The 22,617-nt window shown below is 39.6% G+C and overlaps 2 protein-coding genes across 3 annotated transcripts in view; one reads left to right on the top strand and one right to left on the bottom strand.

The window, feature by feature from the left end:
- Positions 1 to 1,217: 1,217 nt before the first annotated feature.
- MPV17L (MPV17 mitochondrial inner membrane protein like) lies at positions 1,218 to 8,390 on the bottom strand. The gene is made up of 4 exons (XM_082772452.1): positions 8,094 to 8,390; positions 6,498 to 6,568; positions 5,210 to 5,239; positions 1,218 to 5,048 (listed from the first exon to the last, which is right to left on the bottom strand). The coding sequence occupies exons 1-4, from the start codon at positions 8,365 to 8,367 to the stop codon at positions 4,869 to 4,871; spliced, it is 555 nt and encodes a 184-aa protein (XP_082628578.1). The 5' UTR covers positions 8,368 to 8,390; the 3' UTR covers positions 1,218 to 4,868.
- Positions 8,391 to 8,405: 15 nt separating this feature from the next.
- PDXDC1 (pyridoxal dependent decarboxylase domain containing 1) overlaps positions 8,406 to 22,617 on the top strand; it is a 31,149-nt gene continuing 16,937 nt past the window's right edge. Inside the window, exons 1-6 of one of the 2 annotated variants that reach the window (XM_082772450.1) lie at positions 8,406 to 8,552; positions 16,601 to 16,674; positions 17,033 to 17,098; positions 17,806 to 17,889; positions 18,791 to 18,937; positions 20,998 to 21,187. In XM_082772450.1, coding sequence (XP_082628576.1) covers positions 8,532 to 8,552; positions 16,601 to 16,674; positions 17,033 to 17,098; positions 17,806 to 17,889; positions 18,791 to 18,937; positions 20,998 to 21,187 — 582 coding nt within the window. In that variant the 5' untranslated portion in view covers positions 8,406 to 8,531. Of the gene's footprint in view, positions 8,553 to 8,710; positions 9,301 to 16,600; positions 16,675 to 17,032; positions 17,099 to 17,805; positions 17,890 to 18,790; positions 18,938 to 20,997; positions 21,188 to 22,617 lie in introns of those variants that run through there. The other variant, XM_082772449.1, reaches the window with a different exon arrangement.

Here is a 22,617-nt window from a genome sequence, read left to right as displayed (position 1 = left end):
GAGGAAGGCTGCTTTCCTGACAAACGAAAGCAGTAATAGTGTGGGGGTTTATTCCTGTGTATACACACCCTAAGCGTATATCTTACTTATAGTAAGATACGTATATACTGATTCCAGGCAAGAATCTTGTACCTTATTTTACCCAGCTGCCAAATTATACCCTATAAAAGGAGACACAACTCAGAACAAAGCTGACACTTCCTCCACAGATAAAGGATCCCATGTGGCACAGAACTCAGTGTGCATGCTTTGTGAGTCCATATGGGCCAGGCACTGAATTTATCACAGCCATCTGAGTGCTTATGCATTTCATTTCTGTTGTAACTGGATGAAGTAGAGTAACAGAGCTGGGAACTGCATATCCTCTCTCTATATATCGCTGGTGACTGAACTACCTACTAGGTTATATATTCATAATCCCTCTTGTTTTTTCTTTGATTTAATCTGTTGTAGTCTAAAATGGAGAAGAGTGACTGCATCAAGATCCTGTATTTAAGGTCTTCTTCTCCTGGCAGAGGGAAGCATTTGCATGGGTGTACCACATCACATTGGATTACAAAGAATATGAATGTAAACAGACTCCAACTTGCTGTCCTTTTCCCCTTGTTGCTTTACAGCACCACTTCCCAACTGTCTTTCCCTGAACTCGCAGGGGAAATGATGCATTTTACCATTCTCTTTGGATGTCTGTTTTTCTATCTGGATATATGGTGCAAGCATTTTGGGTACTGCCACATTACATTAATAAACTAAATTAACTAATAAATTAATAATAAAAAAAAGGAAGGTGGGGTTTGTTAGGTCAAATGCTGTTGAAGAGCGTATGCAATGACCATACAGATATGCAATCTGCATTCTTTGTTCTTATTTATACTGGATTACAGTAACTTTGATCATAGTGGAATGGCAATTGAATGTGAGTTCACAATGCAACTTTGAAATTAAGGGAGAGCACAGTCTTTGGGTGCTTGAGATTTTATAGATGGAAATTCTGTTCTGAATTTGTTCAAAAGTGGCAGATGACTTGAAGCATATAACTAACCTTTAAGTGAGGTGAATAATCCTTGCTTTCCTTTCACCCTGCTTGTGTTAACGTCTAAGACATCAAATTGAGCTTTTCACTGCATGTGGTCCGTGAAGATCCCACAGAACTTTGCACAAGACCTGGCTTTTGTACACACACTAGTTAAAGACAGACAGAGCCAAAGAACAACATTCAAAGTTTATTAAACCTTTTCAAAAACACTGACATTTTTCAGTCAACTTGAAATTCATTATTTTAGACAGATTCAAGTATTTCTTGCACATCTCACTGGACTGGCACTAGTAGTAGCAGAAAGCACTAGCGGCACAACAGATGGCAAAAGCTGTATAGATCTCAGAGCCTGTGCTATACAGAGAAGTTACCTATCAGATACAGTACCAAACTACAGGCTGTTTCACCTTCACTACAGTATAAAACTGGTTATTTTATGCTGTGTTACTGGATGGTTGTTTCTGGTGTGAAGAAGACAGGAGCCTTCTGGTGAATTTCACATACCAGTAAGCACAGGAGGTTCATTTGCATGAAAGATTTGCAACAGAAAAATACATTTTCAAATTTTAATTTTGTCAAATTCAGATTTTAAGTCTCCACAGCTATCCAGAATAACATGAAGCTAGAACTGCACCTGATCTAAATTTGTATTCTCAACACATTTGCTCTTAGAGAGAATCCATGAAATGGAAATGTCATCTGAATGCATGGCTAGTAGCTGTTGGCAGCATGTTCCCTCTTTCCTGAGCACCTATGTGACGTCTAATTCTATTCCTATCTTTCTGGTTACTGAAATCTGCATGTTCAGCTGGCATTAAGAGCAGTATAATCCCTTGAAATAGTCATAAAACCTAACTCTCTTATGACAGTTTTTGAAAGGGTGGTGGAACAAAAAGAGGACAATTCTCACACAGCTCATTTTATTATTTTTTTTTTTAAAGAAATAACTTGTGTTTGATTCTCCTAGTAATTCAGTAATGTATGTGTCAAATGGAGTTGCACTAGATGACCTGGTCTGGACCTCCAGAAGTCCCTTCTAACTTCAACCATTCTGTGAAATTAATCTTCTAAGTCAAAATTTTATCAAGAAATAATAGTCTTTAATAACTAATAGGGTTGGTCCTCCAACAGACTGAATTGACAGAGGTGGGAAATCTTTAGGAGGTGCATCAATTTATGCACACTGAGAAATTGACCCTCCCCCCCCCGACACACACACGCTTCATTTTATTGTATTATGTGGGTCTGGAACGTGTATTAGTACAATCAGTGCTGGTATTTACAAAAATATAAAAACATATGTGAAATGAGATTTGGGTTACTTAACCATCAAGTAGTTTATCAAGAAAAAGAGAGAAAGTGAAAGAGAAATATGCACAATCTTAAGTTTACTAAAATATAAGAGCTGCAGGCTCTCATTACATGAAAGAACCATGCTTCACGTAATAAAAATACAGAAGAAAACCCTGAAGCCCACAGTCAGATAAATTTGAAGACAAAGCAGGATTTAGCTCAAATTCCCAAGAAAAAGCTGGCATCACAAAAGCCTAGAGCAATAAAGCACAGCTTATGTAAGCTTTGAAGCTATTTAAAATAAAAGATGGATGTTCCCATTCATTAAATGCTCTTGCTGAAGAAAAGCATCAGCATTACAAAGATCATGAGACGAGTTTCAAGTTCTTGGTTCACCTAGGGATTAAGCTTTACTAACTATACACATGCAGAAATAATTCTCTGCACCACAGAGTTGCAGCTGACTATGGCATACTGCTACAGCATGCAGCAGAACACCACCATACCCCTACTTCATGCTCCTTGTAATGTCATTATTTTCCAGTTCCATTCTCCAAATGAATTCTATTAATCCTTAACACTTAAGGCACAAGCAAAAATAAAAAGTATCTGTAAAAATAAAGTCAAATACTCAATTATCATATATCATCTGAAAATTTTAAGTCTCATTGACAGAACAGACTAAAATACTGTTCTGATCCTAAAAATATATTAACAGCAAAACACTACTAGAATTGCTTCTTTATTTTGAGGACTTTAAATATATACACACAATAACAATTTAACAGCTATAGCAGCCTGAAATGTCTATTCTTTCAAACTTCCTTTTTTAAGTAGACAGATAAAATGCAGTTAGTTCCTCTGTGGATTTCTATTCCTACTGGGATGTCCTACTTCAGGACTGCCCAATATACGCTGCGGGATCCGTGCAACAACACCCACTGAATTATTCCCATAGAGACATGTAAGACAGACATTAAGAAGAGGAATTCATCCCACCACATATGAACACATGCAATGAAATTATCTACATAAGAGCAAGTCACCTTGGACTGTTAGTGATGGTAAGAAACAGACACAGTGCACAATTCATCCTACCCTAAGACAGATATCCCAAACTACCTGTTTTCCCCCAATGACTATAAGTTGAGCTTAAAGTATTTAGCCAAGTTGCAGATGTCCATGCTACAGATGTCTAAAGTCGATTAAAATTAATTATTTACGGCAGGTGCAGGTGCCCTCTTCCAGGTCTGCCTGTGCCAGGTGATGATGGAATTGCACTGACTTCTCTGTTGAGAAGGAAGCTACCTCCTTCACCTGTCTGCCACCAAAACGGACTGTATAAAGAGCCCCCCCCCCCCACCTCCTCCAATATACTGTAGTTCTGTAAAGGCCACACAGGTACTTTGCACCACTCTTGACTAACGGGTCCTGCTAAACTTGGTTTTACCTGGAATAGATTGGGCAGTGCTTGTGTGATCCCTTTCCCTGTCTGACCTAAGTAGCACTGGGCTCCTGCAGTGACAAACCATTGTAACCAACACATTAAGTAGTACAGCTGCTGGCCAAAGGAGTGTACATTTATAGCCTAAGCAGGCATTGGTTTACTGTTTAGATAAGACTGAGGAACTTAGATGTTCCTCAGAGTGGTTATTATCATCACAACAAAGAGGGCTAAGTCTTGTCCTTACAATCATCATAAAGATAGGTTAAATCAGATACTGTTTCAAGCTTAAATTTTAAGGCGTAAAATGTTGTTCTAATAAACTAAGAGCTCCCTTATTATCCCTACCTACATCCAGACCTGGTCCTCAGTTGACAAAATAAGTCTATAATTGATTTTCACCATTTCCTAGCTTCCTATGTATAGTTACTATATGACAGTGTCTCCTATGAACAGAATCATAGAATATCCTGAGTTGAAGGGACCCACAAGGATCATTGAGTCCAACTTCTGAGTCTGCACCAGGTCACCAAAAAATCAGACCATGTGGCTGAGAGCATTGTCCAAACACAATTGTTCTCCCGGTTAAGAGAAAAGGAACACAAATATATTTCTACAAATAGAGTCTTTTTTTTTTCCCTCTAAATAAAATAGAGTTGGTGCCACTGTTAAGATAAGAAATTATTAAATTTTGTTCTGCAAAAGCAATCTTGCACTGATAACAATTGTCAAATACAACAATTGAGGATTTAATGTTCTATTCCCCTTTTTCTAGAGACTACAAGTTGCTTGAAAATTAAATTACAGTTAATATTTCTCCCCAGCGAGACAGTCTGACATGATGTGCAAATGCTTATGCTGCCCTGTAAGTCAGTTGTTCCCAGAAGAGATGGGCTGGCAGCATGAAAATAATTAAGTGCCAATATACAATAGGCCTATTTTATAAAAAAATAAACAGGCAAAAAGACACACAGTTCCTACTAACCAAAAAATGTTGAGATAATTATTCTAAACACAGCAATGAGGCTGCAGTGCGGTTTACTGACTTTCATAAGCTCACTTTAACAATTTAGCATGGTTTCAGAACTGAAGTTCTTATTTCTCTGATGGTTCTTCATCTGCATTGACCTTCCCTCTTTGGAGCCACATAAATGCTGACTTTACTGTGCCATCTCCACTCTCTTGGGAAAAACAAATGAAGGCAGCCCAGACAAAGCCACAAAGCCCAGTGTAAGCTGTGCGCAGGTAAACGGGAACAAAAACAAAGTTTGACAGCTGTGTTGGAAGGAGAGAGAGCTCAGTTAGTGCTCCAGTCAGTGTTAGGTCTTGTACTTAAACACCCCAAAACTCCACTGACTTCTCATTAGGTTAGATATCCTCTAAATGCATAGCATAAGGTTTTACAGAAAGGCTCACTGAGTTACCCCGAAACTCACCTGCACAAAAGGCCAGTACATCAGTCCTGTCTGAAATGAAAATGAATCATGTTAGTCTTGTAGACTTCAACCACAAAGATTCAGTTTTTCCTACCACATTTAGCAAAGACTAAAATATATTTTATTAAAGTTAATAGAAGATGGTCAAATATAAATTAAGCTGGTTAACTTTGAGGTTGCAATATTAAACTACTAATCATCTTTATGAGCTGCCATGCAAGGAATTTCTCCAAGAGATTATTCTGACTCATTTTAAATACAAAACTCTAATTACAGTGAAGTCTTCAAAGTCACCTGACACCAAATACATAAGCACATTTACCAGATGGGTGAACAAATGTTTAAATATGTGAACATTTGTTTCAGCCATGAATGAAAAATACCACTGAACACTATTTATTTCACACGTTCAATGCTCCCTCTAGTTACTCATACACGTAAGACTTTCTTGCAAAAATCAACGGAGAATTTACTCATAGAACATCAAGTCAATAGAAACCTTATGTTTTGATAGCATAGAGTGGGCACTGTTTTTAGAGTCATCTTCTCCAGCAGTAAAAATAATCCTTTTCTATCCTACCTACATCCTACCAGTGTAAAGAGAAATGCACGTTGTACATCACAGTTTCTCCTTCTATTATACTTTTATTTTAATCTATCTTTCTTCCCATGCCTGAGAAATCTTTAAAATTCTTAAGTTGCTCAGCTCTGAAATAGCACACATTTTTTTCCTCTGTATAGAGAAATGCTAACCAAAACCAGCTATTTATATCCAAGCCTTCTTAGAACAAGGGATTGCATTTCTGAAAGTGAGAAGACTGTCAGTGAAAAGTACAGGCTCAAAATGATTCCTAAAAAAGATGTCTCTATAACTAATGTTTTTAACAGGTGTTCACGTACGTGTTGTCAACAGTATTGCTAACTAGACACTGGTGCATGCGTACTTCTTAAGAGGAAAAGTAGTACAATCTTAGCGTATAACATTCGGTGTTGTACCGAATTCGGTGTTGTAGGGCTCTCACTCAAACAGAGCTGGGTGCAAGTGTTTTATATATATATATAAATATTGTGCAATTTTGGAATGGGAATATTTCATCCATCTGGCAGTCCTGCCTTCCCCAAATTACCTGGACTTCAGATGACTGCTGGTACTTAAAAGTTTCCTACACATAATCAAATAATGAAGTAAGATGGAGGCTGTTAGAGGAAGACATAATATTTAAAGTATTTTATGCAATAATGTTATTTTTGTTGTGTAACTGGGTGATGAGTTAATCGCTTGTCTTACCTTATAGGTATTCCAAAATTTATTTTTACAGTCTGAAAAGATGTCCTCTTTCCTCTGAAGGATGCTCATACCTGGTGGTAAAATATTTAAGACGATTAGAAAAAAATAATAAAACGTTCACTTTTTTTCAATAATATCCCAAACTGTTCTCAAAATACATTTTGAAAGAAAAGCTGATAAATATTACAAAGAAAAAATACCATTCCTACAACCTAAAATTGCTACATCGTATATCCTCATCTGTTGACTTGGCTCTCCAGGTTATGTGGCTCTCAGTTATGTGGTCTCTGCCCACGTAACTCTGCAGTGGCAGTAGAAGCAGATACAACACAAGCACATCTTACACCCAGGAGACAGAATGAGGCACCGTGCATATTGTTGAATTGCCAGAAGTGGCCCAGGTCCTCAACAGAGTTTAGGTGCCCCAGCCCACTGAAGTCAGTGGAAAAGGGCACCTTTTTTTTTTTTTTTTTTTTTAATTTATTTTGGCCGTAATCAGCCTGCTATTTTTATCTTCATAAATATCTACCTTATATCCAAATCCTAGAATAGACAAGTAGAACAATTTCAAAACCTACTTGTTGAACTCTCCACAGGCAGCATTTCAAAATTGTAAATAAATTCTAGTTGGTCCAAGCTCCTCTCAATTCTAGGCAAACACAACCTTGCAGCAGGCTCCCAACATTAAACCCGAGAGAAGAGAAAAGCAGCATGATTTGAAATTATGGATTCGACCATACAAACTGGAGATAAAATGCAAAATAGTAAAAATAATGAACCCTTTAAACTACTCCCTGTGATGGGAACCTTCACATGTCAAACCAGGGGTCTTTCTAAAAGCTGTAGCAGCCCTTCAGAGATCACCCACCATGACTGGAAGATGTAACCTACATTAAGTGAAGGTGGTGGGTGTTGAAGGAAAGGTTGGACGTGGTGCTTAGGGACATGGTGTAGCAGGTGACATTGGCAGTAGGGTGATGGACCAAATAAAGGTCTTTTCCAACCCTGATGATTCTATGAACTTCTATGTCAACATGCTTGTAGCAAATTGATCTAAAATCTAAAGCTACACGTTTGCACATAGCAGAGACCCGAAGTCACTTAGCCCACCGCAGGTATCTTTCTAGATACTTGCATGCCACGAGGTTGTCAGTATCTCTCAGCTGACACGTTACAGGCTCCTGCTGCCACCTAATTTAGGTATTTTTACCCTCCCTTCCTTCTTCGGTCCTTCACATCCTCCTGGTCCTTGGGCAAGCCTCTGCTCGCATTCTGACATGAGCAGAAAGTAAAAATGTCACGTTTGACTTCTTCCTTGGCTTCCTTTCTCTCCAGTCATAAACTGAGCGAATTCCTGGCAGGGTCATAAAGCGCAGACCTCCCGCTACCATGCAGACAGTCTCTTCAGAGTCTAAAGTTTCTTCTTATTTCTTGGCTGTCAAGGTTATCCCTTACCACTGACGGCAGCGCGCTGTGCTTCTACACACCCGTGAGGCAGAGCCGGGCACAGCCCGCTGAGCCGCCCCGCTTCCCTCACAGCCGCGCTCGGCTGCCTTTCGGCAACGGGACGGCCGGGGGCGCAGCAGAGCCACTCACCCGTGTAGAAGGCACCAACGGCGACCGGGGCGGCGAGCAGCTGGTCGCACAGCACCTTGCCCAGCACGGCGGCCGGCCGGCGGCCGGGCAGCGCCCTCTCCAGCGCCCGCAGCCACACGTAGTTGAGGTTGCCGTGGAAGGTGAGGGCCAGCAGCGCCACCCGCCGCGTCTGCGCCCAGTCCGGGGGCTGCCCGCGGCCCCGCCGCTGCGCCGCGTCCCCGGCCGCCGTGAGCCCTGCGTAGAGCAGCACGCTGCCCGCCCACCCCGCCGCCATCGCGGCCGGGCCGCCCTCACAGCCCCCGCCCTCCGCAGCGCGGGGAGCCGCCGCCGTGCCCTCAGTGAGCGCTGCCGGCTCCGCCCGCCGCCGCCTCGTCAGCGCTGCCAGCGTGGAGCCGCCCGGGCCTGGCGGAAGCGGCGAGCCGCGGGGCGGCCCCGGCCATGGACGCCTCTCTGGAGAAGGTGTGCGGGGGGACGGGAGGGCCCTGAGGGGCGAGGGGGCCGCCGGGGGGAGGGGGCCGCCGACCGGGGCCGAACGCGCACGGCCCCGGGGCTCCCGGGCCGCCCCGCCGGGCCTGAGGCACGGGGTCGGCGCCTGGCTGAGGTGTGAGCACGGCTCCTCCTGCACAGCCCGGCTCCTGACCGTTCCTGGGGCCTCCCTGACGGTTCCTGGGGGCTCCCTGGCGGTTTCGTTTCCTGGGCAGCAGCAGGGCACTGGGGAAATAGCGCTGTTTGCTCTTTTCTGTTCAGTGCCCTGTACAAAGCAAACAGCAATTGTGTAATGATGTCAGTCACTAAGAAACTTGATTTTGCCGTTGTCACTGAGGGTCAGAATCTGGAGGAGTTTTCTGGGACCTGTCACGCTTCTGGCTCTCATTGCACCTGCGGTGTTTCGGGAGACCTGTCCTGAAAGCGAGGAGGGGCCGGCTGCTCGGATGTGGTTTATCACCCTTGTTCGTATATGGCTTATCACCATTACTTGTATATGGCTTATCTCCGTTGTTGTATGCCTTTCAGAACAGTATGCATTTGCAGCAGCGTATGCTCTGTGTGCTGAAGAGATGTTACTGCTTCCTTCCACTTTGCATCATTTCCTGTACTCAGCATGTTCGGTTTTTTGTAGTCTTTGGAATCAGCTAGACAAGTGTGAATGGGATATGCTGCAGTAAAATGAATGAGAAGGAAATTCAGAAGGACTCTTTCTGACGTGGTTAGTAAGTAGACAGCAAAACAATTAGCTGTATTAGAATCCAAATGAAGAATGCAATGTTCAGGAGTATTTTGTTGGCTTTAAATGCTTCAGGTCTTTACTAGCACTATCAGAAGTCATGGTGACTGCTCATTGTTCTGAAAAGTTTTAATAAGTAAAACGTAACTGACTACTAGTTTGGAATATGGTCTTTACTGTGCTTGAGTCCAGCAGACTTTAAAGAAGGCACGCTAATACAGGGAAACTTACTGCTCAATATTGTTGACAGACTGCTTATAAACTGTGTGCAACTAGGTCATCACAAGCAAGGAAAACACCCTGCAAGAATTAATGCTTAAATTTTGTGATGGAGTAGAAGTCTGTGTTTTGGTTATTTGAATTCTTGATGTCAGTAGTAGTCTGTCAGGGCGAGGGCCCTGTGAAAACTTGTGTGTCTCATTTTCAGTGTACACAAATAGATATGTGTAAAGAGTTATCATTTGTTTTACTTTCTCTCTCTTTTTTTTAAATCATGGCTCTTTTCGCCTTGGATGATAAAAAGCTGTAGCACCCTGTGTCATGTCATAACCCAATTACCGTCTTCCATGCACTTAGCAGTTAGTGCCCTCTTGAAGTAGCCAAGGTTGCTGTGAATCAGTAAAATCTGCACTTTATTTGGTCTTGTGTGTGATATAAAAGAACTGTTCTTCATGAATCAAATTGAAATTCATCCAAGCTGGAATATTTTTATCATCTGAGAATGTGCATCCACTTACCTTGTGCTTATTAAGCATTATCATAATGCATCTGAATGTCTTATTTGTACCATGTCTCCTTTTTATGTATTTATGCATACAGCTTATTGGGATATAAGTGATAAGTGCTTGTATAAAAGTTCGTCAAAACTTTTTATTTTTCATAATGAAGAAGGCCTTTTATTGGAATCACCTCACTGTGGGGTGACAGTGAATGACTACACTCATTAGTTGCATGCAAATGAAATGATTGAAGTGTGTGAGAAACTTATTGAGAGTTGAAAACATTGCATGATAGGCTTGTGAGGAGAACTTGTAGAATCTGATACGTGGTTATGCACACCAACAATCTCATGGCTTAGTTTTGCAAGTGATCTTTGTCTTATCAGATACGGCTTTCTGTTTTTTAATTTATGAACATTGTGTGTCTTCAGTGGTATAATTAGAATGCTTTTTTTTTTTTCTCCAGAAAATTTGGTGTGAATTTTAGGTTTAATTTCTTCTGGAAGCCTATGTTCAACTCGAGAAGTTTGGGCAGCAGATCTATGATTTTTTTTTTTTTTGCTTTCTTTATATTGTGGTATGTGACCACTCTTGAAGGATTTTAACATTTTAAGTTTCAAGTCAGGTGATTGTCACTGGTAAAATAGGGCAGATTCTTTCTTTGCATCTCCATGCTGTCTCCGCAGCACTGTTTCCCCTAAACATTGAATAAACTGGGCATTTCTCTCAGCCTGTGACTTTTTTTCCTTTGTTCCTGCATTAATTACCACAACATCCTGGTAACTTCAAGGAGTGCTTGTGACAGCAGATGTGTGTGCCAGTCCTGCTGCATGACAAGGAAGTGATAAAGTTTAAAAGAGCAAATGCCTGTAAGCAGAAGCCTTGTGGTAATATTAGCCTTTTGCATTCAAGACTAACAGTCAGGAAAGTGCTGCTTTTTTATTTGTCATCTAAGGCATTTCTTAGCCTGCAGAATAAACACAGTATTATTTTGGCTTGAAGAATACTGATCATTGTTTGAGATTAATTTATTGTTGAGAACAGTTTTTTTTTCTTGGCTGGTAAAACTTTTTTTTTTTTCTAGGCAAATATAATAACATAGGGGGGAAATAAGGCATACTTTTGGTGAAGTGCTGTGCTGCGCCTGTGAGTCTCTTTGCACGCAGAATAGTTTATGCAGACTGTTTGAACTCATCCCTTTCTGGCATTAGGAGTACAGCCAGCAGAAGTGCAAAGTAAAGATTGTAAAACGTTGATATGAAGCAGCATTCTCACTTTTGAATTTGTAATTGGTGTTCGGTCTTATCAAAACCAGAGATGACCCCTTATCTTTCCCCTGTTGCCAGGTGACCCCGAGGTGTGACATGCTGCCTGCATTTTACAGTTCAAAGTGCTTAAAGAATAATAGATTAGTTACAAAATGCAAAAGTAAACACAAATTGTGCCTCTTAAAACATTAACCTTATTGAATTTAATTAGTGCATCTCGAAGGCAACAACAGCTAAGAATGAGATAAGTGAGTGAGTGTCGGGGTTCTGGATGAACCGGAGGGGGCAGGAGGTGTTGGGATGCAGAATGAAGGACTAAGTGGCGGCTGGTGCCTCCTTGGAGCTTGAAAGGACGTGGCATGTTGTGGAAGCTACCTGGGTAAAGGATCAGCTAACTGTGGTCAGTCATCCAGTGATCCCAGGGAAGGGCTGAGGGCAGAAACTGAGGCTATTATGAGCAGTTTCAGTTTCTGCATCTGCAAGTAACGAATGTCCCGGTTTTTAGAGTTGTTTCCTTGTTTGCATTTTTCCCTAAGTGCCTTTTCAGCAAAGGAAAAGCATACTGAAAAGAAAATCTATAGTGGATGTTGATAGTGAGCCTGGATCCACTTGCTAATATTAGAGGTGGGAGCTACTGCAGGTACGGGGAGGCTGACAAGCATCAGAGCCAACAGAGCTGGCTTGTGCTGCAGGAGACTTAGTCCCCTGCTTCACTGGTTTGCTGCTGGACACAATCTAAAAGAAGCAACCACACCACTCCCCTGTCCTTCAGTTCTGCAGGAAGTGTAGGCCTGAGCAACCTCATGAATCATCTCAGGCTTAAACAGGGAAAAAAAAAAGGTAAAAATAATTAAAGCGTGTTTAATGCAAGTGAGCTCACAAGATAAAGAATTTAGAAGCATGAACGTTCCATTGTGCTGGATGGAGGACAGAAGTGCCTGCAGCTTTCCCACAAGTTCTCCTAGTACTTGGCAGAAAGAACTGCAGAGCTGAAAACAAATTTATTGGGATAGTATGCGTAAAGGATGCAAACCCTGCAGGAGGTCAAACAAATTGGTTTGGAGGAACTCGATGATGAAGCCTGTTGGTGAAAGTGAGCTCAGGTGGGGTGTCAGTGCACCCTGCTTTAACGTTGTATTTGCTTTGTTTGTCCTGTGAAGGTTTTACTTCTCATTTACTTCTTCTTCAAGATGGGTTGTAAATATACTCATATGGAGACTGTAGGCACTCAATGACCAGACAAGCAGCTTGTTTTGAAGGCAAATTTCTAACAGTTGTAATCAAGAAGCAAGGAAGAAGAAATCCACCTTTGCTGGCCTACCCACTCATAAACAAGCAAGCAAAGAAGAGTCCCTGAAACTTAGTCTTTTTATCAGGCCAGTAAATAGCTAGAAGTCCTACATAAACTAAAGCACTGAAATGAAATGTGAGATTTTAAGCACAGTGCATTGAAGATTGACAAGCAGTGCAATGAAAGACATTTAGGCTTCTGAAAATACATTCGCATGAAAGTGAATTACGCAGCAAACATTTCAAAATGCTTTTGAGAGTTGAAACAGTCTGCAGTTTTGCTATGTGAAGGTTCTCAGGTAGGAAGACAAAAGGCTCTTTCAGGTGCCCACGGAGGAAGGCTCTGAATGAGTTTGATGGCCTGGCAGTGATGACCATGCAAACCAAGTGTAGAATTTCAGGTTGCATAGATGGGTACTTAAATTCAGATTAACACCTTCCAAGTTCTGTCTCCCATGTTTGTTTTTGTGGGTTGCTTTTATAGGATCTTGAAATTATGGTTCCACAGTTTGCTGGGAAGGGCCGGGCAGTTTGTGCAGCAGGGCCACCTCAGGTTGCACCAGGCCAGTAATGTTTCTGGCATGCAGGTTTCTCTTACCTTCATGAGAAGGATGGGCCTTTGATGCACTTCCCTTACACATATGTAAGTTCATCTTATGCTGTTCTCTAAGTGTTATGGCTACTGGTTCTACAGTTGTGTTTGTAGATCTTACTATGTTGGAAAAGTCTTTTTCTGGTGCAGGCAGGATGCCTTTTACATCTGTGCAGCTGTTTAGCACCCCCATCACCTCCCCCAAATGGATGTGGACCTGTGGTCAAAATGTAGTATTCCGCTTGTCTGCTAGTCTTAGTTCAAGAGCAGGAAAAAACCCTCTGTTATTGCTGCTTGGGGTCTATCCACACATGACCTTGTTTACAGACTGAACTGAACAACGTACCACATGATCATGGCATGTCATTAAAGTGTGTCCAGAATTTCCCTAACTGAGTGGCTTGCTGTTGCAACTTCACCACACCTGTTTTTCTTGCTGTTTAAATTCTGCAGATAGTCTGCTGCTTCCCACCTCCATGACGTGAGCAGAGGAGGGAGCATGTATAAAATTCAGTGCGCAGCAACAAAAGGATTCTTTTGCATCCTGTAGTTCAAAGGAGAAAATGAGTTGCTGTGCATCCACCTAGCAGTTGGAAAAATGCAGAAGGGGTTCATCTTCCATTTAAATCCATATCAGAGCTGGAGGACTTGCTGGATGTCATAGCATTTTATGTTGCTTGGCGTAACTTCTCGTGAGTTTGTCTCATGACAGAAAACTGTATTTTATGTCTTTGTTCTGCTAGCTTATTGACACAAGGGTTTTATACATGGGTAATTGCCACTGAGACTCAGTGAGTCACAAGGTAAGCATATGCAGGCTTTAACATCTGCTGTCATTCCAGCAGGTGAATTAATTGTGTTAGTAACAACCAAAAGCAACACAGAGGCTTTTTTGTAATGGTTCTACATCTTGTGTCAGCATCTCCAACAGATCTGTTAGAATATTTGCATCTAACTCTAAGCAAAGTTCAAGCAAATAACTGCCTTAGCATTGCTTGTGTTTTATGGCAACTTGTAGCAAAGTATATGAGATTGACTGGTCATGTCAGGAAATTATGTCTATTACTCCCTTAAAAATCAGTTGTGCTCCAGGGAGTCTCTAAGCCCTTTTTCTCTGGACGCTTTGAAAATGTATGGAAATACTGCCAATGATTGTATTTAGGATTTTTGCCTAGCTGTGTATGTTGTGTTCTGAGTACCAAATGCTTGCAGCATACATGTAGGTATTTTTTATCTCTGCGGTGAGGTCACAAATTTTGCAAGCTTGTACTTCTGTAACACGGCATGTGAAGAAGTCCTGGGCCTCACCACCACTGGATGTTATAGAAGCCAGAAGTGTAAAAAGCAAACAAACAAACATCTGTTGTTAGCTGCTGGGGGTTACTGTGGGAAAACATTATGGGATGCACTGTTCTTTATTCTGCCCCAAAGCATTAGTTGCTGGCCACTCCTAAAAGGACAGAGTGCGGAGAGCTGTCAGCCTTGGTTTGAGCCAGTGAGACCGTGCCTGGCTACTGATTCTTCCAGCCACCTACCACTTGCTATGATATGAGTTAAATCTCTAAATATTTTGGTAAAAATAGTCTTTGAACATATGGTAACTCTCATTTTTTTTCCTCCTTGATCAATCCTCCGGATGAAAGTAGTGTAAAATCCTCATGCAAATTAATCCCACTTCCTTCTGCGGTTAAATTTGCTTGTGTCTGCCTCTGCGTGAGCAAACATACTGGCCTGTGTCACACCACGGATGCAGCACAATTACATGCTTTTCCATCAGTGGTAATGGAAAGCATGTGCAGGCCTTGAGGACTACTGGTGCTCAAACACTGCGCAGACAAGGAATTATGGCCCTGCCCTATGGGTAGGGTAAGCTTAAATATTAAACTTGGTTAAGATATTTTTTAAAAGCAACAACCACCAATTCCACACACATACAAAGAAAAAGAAAGAAAAAAGCCACAAAAACACTGAAGTAGCAGTTGAAGTGGTTTACTACTGGAGGCTTTGGAATAAGGATGAGTCTCTTGAAAAATGGTTGTTACTGAATTTGCAGACGCTATGCTTACAGTGCGTTTGGGAGCAGGGGAAGGGAGAAGAGAGACCGATGAAAGGGTCACCTGAGTATCTTAGAGTATTTTGCTGTCAGATCTGACGAGTCGTATCAGTGGTTTTACCTTCTACCTTCATAATGGGCTACATTTAATACTCAAATATTGTTTAATATCAACCACTCTAGGTAAACCAAGCCCTGAGATGATACCTTTCACATCCTCTGGAAGCTTCTAGGTCCTCCAATCAGATATCCAAACAGATAAATATTCCTGGTCAGATCTCTTGTGTCAGTGTAGCCAGGTATCTTGGGTTCAACTTCTTAAAGAGACTTCTTCAAAGTCAAAGTAGTTCTTTAGAAAATAATACTTGCTTGTCTTTGAACTTGTTACCTAGTTTGTTGCAGGAAGCACGTCTGAAAGCACGACAGACACCAGTAGAGTCAGATTATGCTCCATTTTATTGCCCGAATAGCCTAACTTTTATAGTGAACTTAAGAGGGGCGGACAGTGTTTCACACAAGATTATTGGTCAAAAGCACTCAGACAAACAACTACAAGAAAACAACCCCACCTGCAAGAAAACCAACCCCCTTGTGATTAGCAGTCACGTAGACCTTGTCCTTGAAGCCAGCTACTGGTAACAATATTTTTCTGAATTCCTCAATTGGGTGATGTGGGAACACTGTTACGGGAACTTCTCATAGTTGCCCTGGTAGCTTGGTTTGCTCAGCTACAGCAAGCCATGGGATTTTTGCTGTTTCAAAAAATCCCTCAACACTGGTTCATGGGAAATAGGTTCAACTTTTTTTTTTTTTTTAAAGTTCTTCCACCCCGACAGTCTCTTTAACAGGGATCTGTTGCTACCTGGTCTCAGGAGTGAATTTATTTTTAACCTGTTTTGTGCAGCTAGAGGATGCAACTCAGTGACCTAAAACCTGCCTTGGTCACACTAGTCAGTTTTCAGCTTTCCAAACAGCTTCTTTTTCTAGAAGGTAACTTTCTTGTAAGAAATAATAGTGTTGGGTTTATCCACTGATCGTGGTCTGTTTGTTTTGTTTTTCATGGCTTTTTCCTGTTACTGTTATGGCAGAGGGGCTAGAGAATTTTTTTTAATGAGAATCTTGGATCTATCAATAATAAAATCCACATCATAACTGTGTTCTGTTTTGGGTTAGTTATTTTAGGTTAATAATATGTTTTCATTTTTGTCTATTTCGGATTCAGGTTATACAGCGTATTATTTTAAATTGAGTACACGTGCATGTCTGATGCATGAATTTGTACTAAGTGTCTTGTGGGGACAGTAGTAAGATAAATGATGTTCTGGTCTTTCATAGAAGTTATCTTTTATTTTCCTGACAGATGGTTGACCCTACTCTAGCCGAAATGGGAAAGAATCTGAATGAAGCAATGAAGATGCTAGAAGACAATCAAAGGTATATACAAAGAATAACAACCATAAAACAATACCTATTTGTGCTCAGGGTATGATTATTAATGCCATTGTCATTAAGTGGGATAGAACACATTTTCCTGGTAGTTGAAGGTCATACTGTCCTTCTGAAGCTTATACCTAAACGAACTGCTGTTTCTCAAGTAATAGGATTTTTAAAATATCTACACACGTTTTTATGCATGTTCTCTAATATATTCAGAGCAAGTCCATTTTTTTCAGAGTTGTTAGATCTTTTCCTATTGCTGTGCAAGTAGCTTTTAATATTTTTGTAAGACAGCTACATTGATGCTGTAAAACACAAACTAAATACATAATTTGTTCTTGTGTCTTTAACATAGAAAAGCAGAGGAGGAAAATGAAAAGAAGTATGCACGGAAGGATATTCCTGGACCACTGCAAGGCAGGTGGGCAACAACAGTTTTTGGATAATGCTCTATACTGTTTAGAATATGTAAAATACAGGTAACACTTCTGTGTTAAGGCAAACAGGAGCATTTACTAGGTCTGGCATTGTAACAACTTCTGTGACTTTTTCCATATTCATGCAGGGAAAAAGAGATTACTTGTCCTTATTGACTGGAATTTTGAACTATTGGAAACAATTGGTGCATTGGTACATATTGTTGTCATTAAGACTTACAATAAATATAGATACACCTGTGCTATAGAATTGAAATTCATTAAAACACCAAGACAATAAATTAATAACTGACACTGGCAAGGCAGAAAACCTTAAAAAAAAAAAAATAAATGAAAATAAGAACTTAAAAATCCAATTTTATCTAAAAGTTTTATGGAGCTTTTGTGCATATGGCAGATAAAATCATTGCATCTGAAAACTAAGACTTAAAATTTGTTGTAACTTCTGCTCTGGAAGAGGAAATCTTTTCTTCAGAAAACATGGCAAAATCTATTTAAGTCTTCTATGTACATAAATTATCCTTGTTTTGGAGTGGAGACACTGAATTAGCTTTTTCTAAGAATAAAAAGCATTTCCAAATGTCATTATGTCCTAAATGGCCTCTTGGCTAGGCAGTGGTGCTTAATTTGTTGTTTGTTTGTTTTTTTGATGTGTTTTTTTTTTTGTTGTTTCCTCTCACTGGTAACACAGCGGCCAGGACATGGTGAGCATACTTCAGTTAGTTCAGAACCTAATGCATGGTGAGGAGGAAGAGGAGTCTTCACAGGCCTACCGGTAAAGTCAATATGAATTGTTGCATGTGAAAGATACCTGATTTATTCTACCCTGTGATATTAAAGAGCTTACACTTCAAAAATGCTTAAATGTAAAAAGATATTATGCAACTATGTGACTTTTAAAGGTTACTTAATTACATTATATAGCAAAGCAGAGTAATGCATTAGGCTTGGCTTTCTTAAAATTATCAAGCTTTCATCAAGTTAGGGCTATTAGTAAATGGAGTTGTACAAAGGAATTCTCTCTGATATGACAGCTCATTTCGTTTTTTACTTTCTTAAAGTTGGTTCAAGTCTGAAAGTCTTACATCTTTGAATACCAACAAAAAATATTTATTACCTCACCCTGTAAAGTTTAAAGGACATTTCCATTTTCCTACGAAATGGAAATAATACTAACTTATCTGTAGAAGTGTAGTGAAAACTAATATTTGAAAAAAAGTTTGGAGATGGGGAAGAAAAACAAACAGGAAAAAAAATCAACTAATGAATGCTATGCTGTAATAACGGTCCCCTGAGTTTTGTCAGCATGAAGAGGAGAAGGTATATGTTTAATGTACATTAAAGTCACAATGCAGATAAGGAGCCTAGTTCCAACTCATGCTTGCTGATTACAGTAAACCTTTTGTTATCAGTAGGATTTACCTTGGATGGCTAAAAAGAAGCTGAGATGTTGCTGTAAGCAGCTAGGCCAAGTGAAGTGCAATGTCTACACTGGCATTTTAGTATGGTAACATACAACAGCAAGATGGTGACTGGTATACTGTATTTTCCTCTGATAAATATTTAAAATTACATGTCAACAAATTCTACTGCTGTAGTAAAAACACGCAAACCTAAATTTACTGAAATGTTTGTGACTTGTATTTAGTTGGCAGTTTCTCTGTTCTGGCCTGCAGACTTCAAAATGTTGGTGAACAGGGTCACATGGCTCTACTGGGGCATAGTTTGGCTGCTTATATATCAGTGCTGGACAGGGAAAGACTGAGAAAGCTTACAACAAGGATCCTTTCTGACACTACCCTCTGGCTCTGCAGGCTTTTCAGGTGAGTCGCTCCGAATAACATAAGTAAAACTGGGCAGTAATAATCGTTTCAAAATACGTGTGATATCAACAAAAGAAACTGCTATCATGAAATTACAGGTATTCTTTGAAAGATCTTTAACACATCACATTATTTTTCTTTTTTTTTAAAGACATTGAATGGCAGAACTTGTTAGGAATATGGTTGCCATAAAAATAGTACTATAATGGCCATATGGTGGAGCTAAGGACCAAAGTGCAGTTCCAACTTATAGCTGGTTGATCATTTAACTTTTTGTTTTTGAGGTATATGTTGTGTTGCTGTGGTTTGAGGTGCTTCATATTTTTGAAAGTAGTATTCAGTTAATTTGTCCTTTGCGCTTCCTGGGTCTAGCTCACTTTTCTAGGTAGGGAGGGATTCACTGATTAGAAATTCCTTTTCCCTTCCTGAAACAACAAAAAAACCCATTTTATCACTCTCATGATACTGCGTCTTTCGGAAGATGTTCCCAGTGCTACTGAGAAGTGTTGGCTTTATTTGTGTGTAGTACAAGATTAAATAGTTAATATAACTAAATATGTAAAGCTAACACAAATTTGTTTGAATTGTAGATCGTAAGGGATTTTATTGTTAGGCTTATCTTCATCAGGATTATTTTATAAATTCAATGATAATGACTATCTGTCTGACTTAAATATGTTGAAACTTTGTGTGATGATGAAATGTGAGAAGTTGCAGGTAACCCAGGTATTTTGCCAAATGTTTATTTATATGTAGGAGAGATGTGATTTTGTAATTAATGAGGAGTATCTTTTGGAATGTGGTCCCCAAAGTTTTGTGACTCATAGGCAACAGCATTTAACAAATACCATCCTGTAAACTGTTTCATACCTTTTGACATTTTCTGTGGCTATGAGCAACACTAGAGGGATTTTCTTGTGCCCACGTTAGGTTACAGAAATGTTGCATAAAGGTGAAGTAAACGTTTATATGTGGGTCATTTTGGAATTAAACCATGGAATATTCGGCAGGATTTGTGCATCAGATGGTCTACAGCAATATGTTTCAGTGCTTTTACATATACTTGCGGATAAATGCTGTTCTGAAATGTCACAAGACTGTTGATTTACTTGTTGCACAAAAAATGCTAAAAGAAGTATCTACCATGCAAGTTGCTTTATAAATTGACGTATCTGCTATTTCTGCTGTTGCTGTTTTCTGTAGTTACAACAGTTAATGGATTGCCTTCAATGCAGAACACTTACCCCTTATCTATTCATTTTGCTCCTTTTTCTTGACTGTAAGTTTTAATGTACTAATTTGAGTTCAATGCTTAGAAGGGGAGGAGCAGGAACACACTCCCACACTCATAAGCCCCAAAGAAATGTTCTTAATAAATCAGATTGAAGGCAAAATAGCTATAAAATCATTAAAATATTTGCAGGGAAGAAAAATATTTTATTTATGTACCCCATCTAAAACATCCGGAAAATTGCTTTGCAGTGTACTGAATAAATTGTGGTATTACTCTCAAACTTTGTAAATTACAAATGGCATCAGTAACTTTTGGCTATTATGAAATATTTATTTGTGACTTCATAATAAAGTTTGCCCATTTCTGCCCATTTATCCTATTTCATGTATCTTATTCCTATTTTTACTAACATAACTTGAAGGATGTCATGTTGCATTCTCTTTAAAATTAGTAGTCTAGAATTTACATATAATAAACTCAGATGAACCCACCCCAGCTCTTACTAAGTAAGGCTTTGAACTCTGTAAAGGAATTTTTTTAGGACTGCAGATGGTTTTTTTTCTTTTTTACTTTGTCTCCGAGTTTAAATCAATATATATATACAAGGCTTCTCTCATCATCTCAGCCTGTTTGAGTAAAGCTTCCTTCTGCTGAATTTTTCCTGTTAAGGTAGTTTTTTGCTCTTTCTTTGTCCTCCTATAACACTAACCAGTGCAGGAGCTCATTTTAGTTGCTAAACTAGATGTTGGTTTGGGTGTTGTTTTTTTTTGTTGTTGTTTTGTTTTGTTTTGTTTTTTTGATCATATTTACTCAGATTTTCTTACAGGTATGAAAATGGGTCAGCTTATTATCATGAAGATGATCGTGAAGGTCTCCTAAAAATCTGTCGACTTGTTATTCACACACGCTATGAAGATTATACAGTGGAAGGATTTAACGTGCTATATACTAAGCAGCCCATTATATACATTAGTTCTGCAGCTAGAACAGGCTTGGGCCAAGCTCTCTGCAATCAGGTAAAGTGAATCAGTTGGGGTTTCAGCTGTCAGTAGAACCTGGCTGGCTTCATATTGCCTATTAGAAATTTACATTTTAAAAATATATTCAGACTTTTCCTGCAAGACACTGATACTTCCTATTGGCAGCACTCTTGTAAATCAGTTGGGACCAGTTGAGAAGTTTCCTCTAAAACTAATTGTCTGCCTTCAACTTATGCTTTTAAAAATTCTTCCAAAGTTTTCTCAGTGCTACTGTGTTGACTGAATACATGTACTGTCAGGCAAGCTGGGCAGTCTCTCTGCAGCTCTCCTGTTCCTTCCACATGTTTGCTTGTCATTGTCAGATTAGTGTTCCTTACAAGCAGATTCTTCTCAACCTCTTCTCTACTTTGCCTTTCTATGGACATAACAGATTTTTGTACCTTATAAAATTATGTTTCTGAGACTTAGGATGATTCCTATGCCTGTTAAATGAAAGCATGAAAAGGGCTATTTTGAACAAGGAAACTTGGGCCTCAAAAAAGTTCAGTTCTGATTTTAGGAATAGGTTATCTTTGGTGATTTTGAGAACTTGGTTTTCCCTGGTGGTAAAAAAAAAAAAAAAAAAAAAAGCAACGTGACAAAAAAAAAAAAAGCAACACATTACAGGGGAGAGGGAAAGAGAATCTTAGGTGAAACCATACTTTGATGCTTTGATGCCAATGCAATATCTATAAGTTAGAAATACAAAAATACTATGTAGTATGTTGGTATTGTTTATTAACCGCACTTTCCAAAATTATAAAACATAGGCAAAGGAAGTGAAGTTCATACTGGGAGTAACCTTGGTAGCTGTAGTGGACTGTATATTTAAATTAAAAACACGTGACTGGGAAAAAGTAGTTGCAGGTTGCGTATTTGGTCTGTGTTTTGCAGCAACGATACAGTGGGAGGGAGAGAAATTTTCTGAATATTTTCAGTGAAACGACCCACATGCTAACTCCTTGTTTATTTATTAAAAAAGACGAGCAATTGTTTCTAGATTGCTTTGCACTTTTCATAAGCCACTGGTCAGGGTGAAAAAGACCCAAACACACTGGATTCTGACCTCTTCTTCTCAACAAATGTTACCATTTTTGAAATGAATACAATTCAGGGAGAAGCGTGGTTCCATTTCAGAAAGTTTTGTTTGGAATTGGAAACAAATTACCCCAAAAAGCAGTGTTTTAATGAAATCCAGTTTTCCTTAATTATGTTCAGAACCTGTTTTGCCAAGCATTTATTTGTATGAATTTTCATATACCTATATGAGCTGATTGAGACCATACGCAGATTTTCTTGTTGCATACCTAATGTTCAGTGATATTTTTAAACTTAACATATACTAAAATGAAGGGTCAAGTTCTTGGGACTTACATTTCCTCAAGTCTTTGGAGAAGGTGAGTAGGGGTACAACTAAGAAATTAAAA

Source organism: Aythya marila (assembly GCF_965140915.1).
Source record: "Aythya marila genome assembly, chromosome: 15".
In the NCBI taxonomy this organism is placed as follows: Eukaryota; Metazoa; Chordata; class Aves; order Anseriformes; family Anatidae; genus Aythya; species Aythya marila.
Note: the sequence above shows the minus strand (reverse complement) of the source record. Positions and strands in the feature narration are given on the sequence as shown.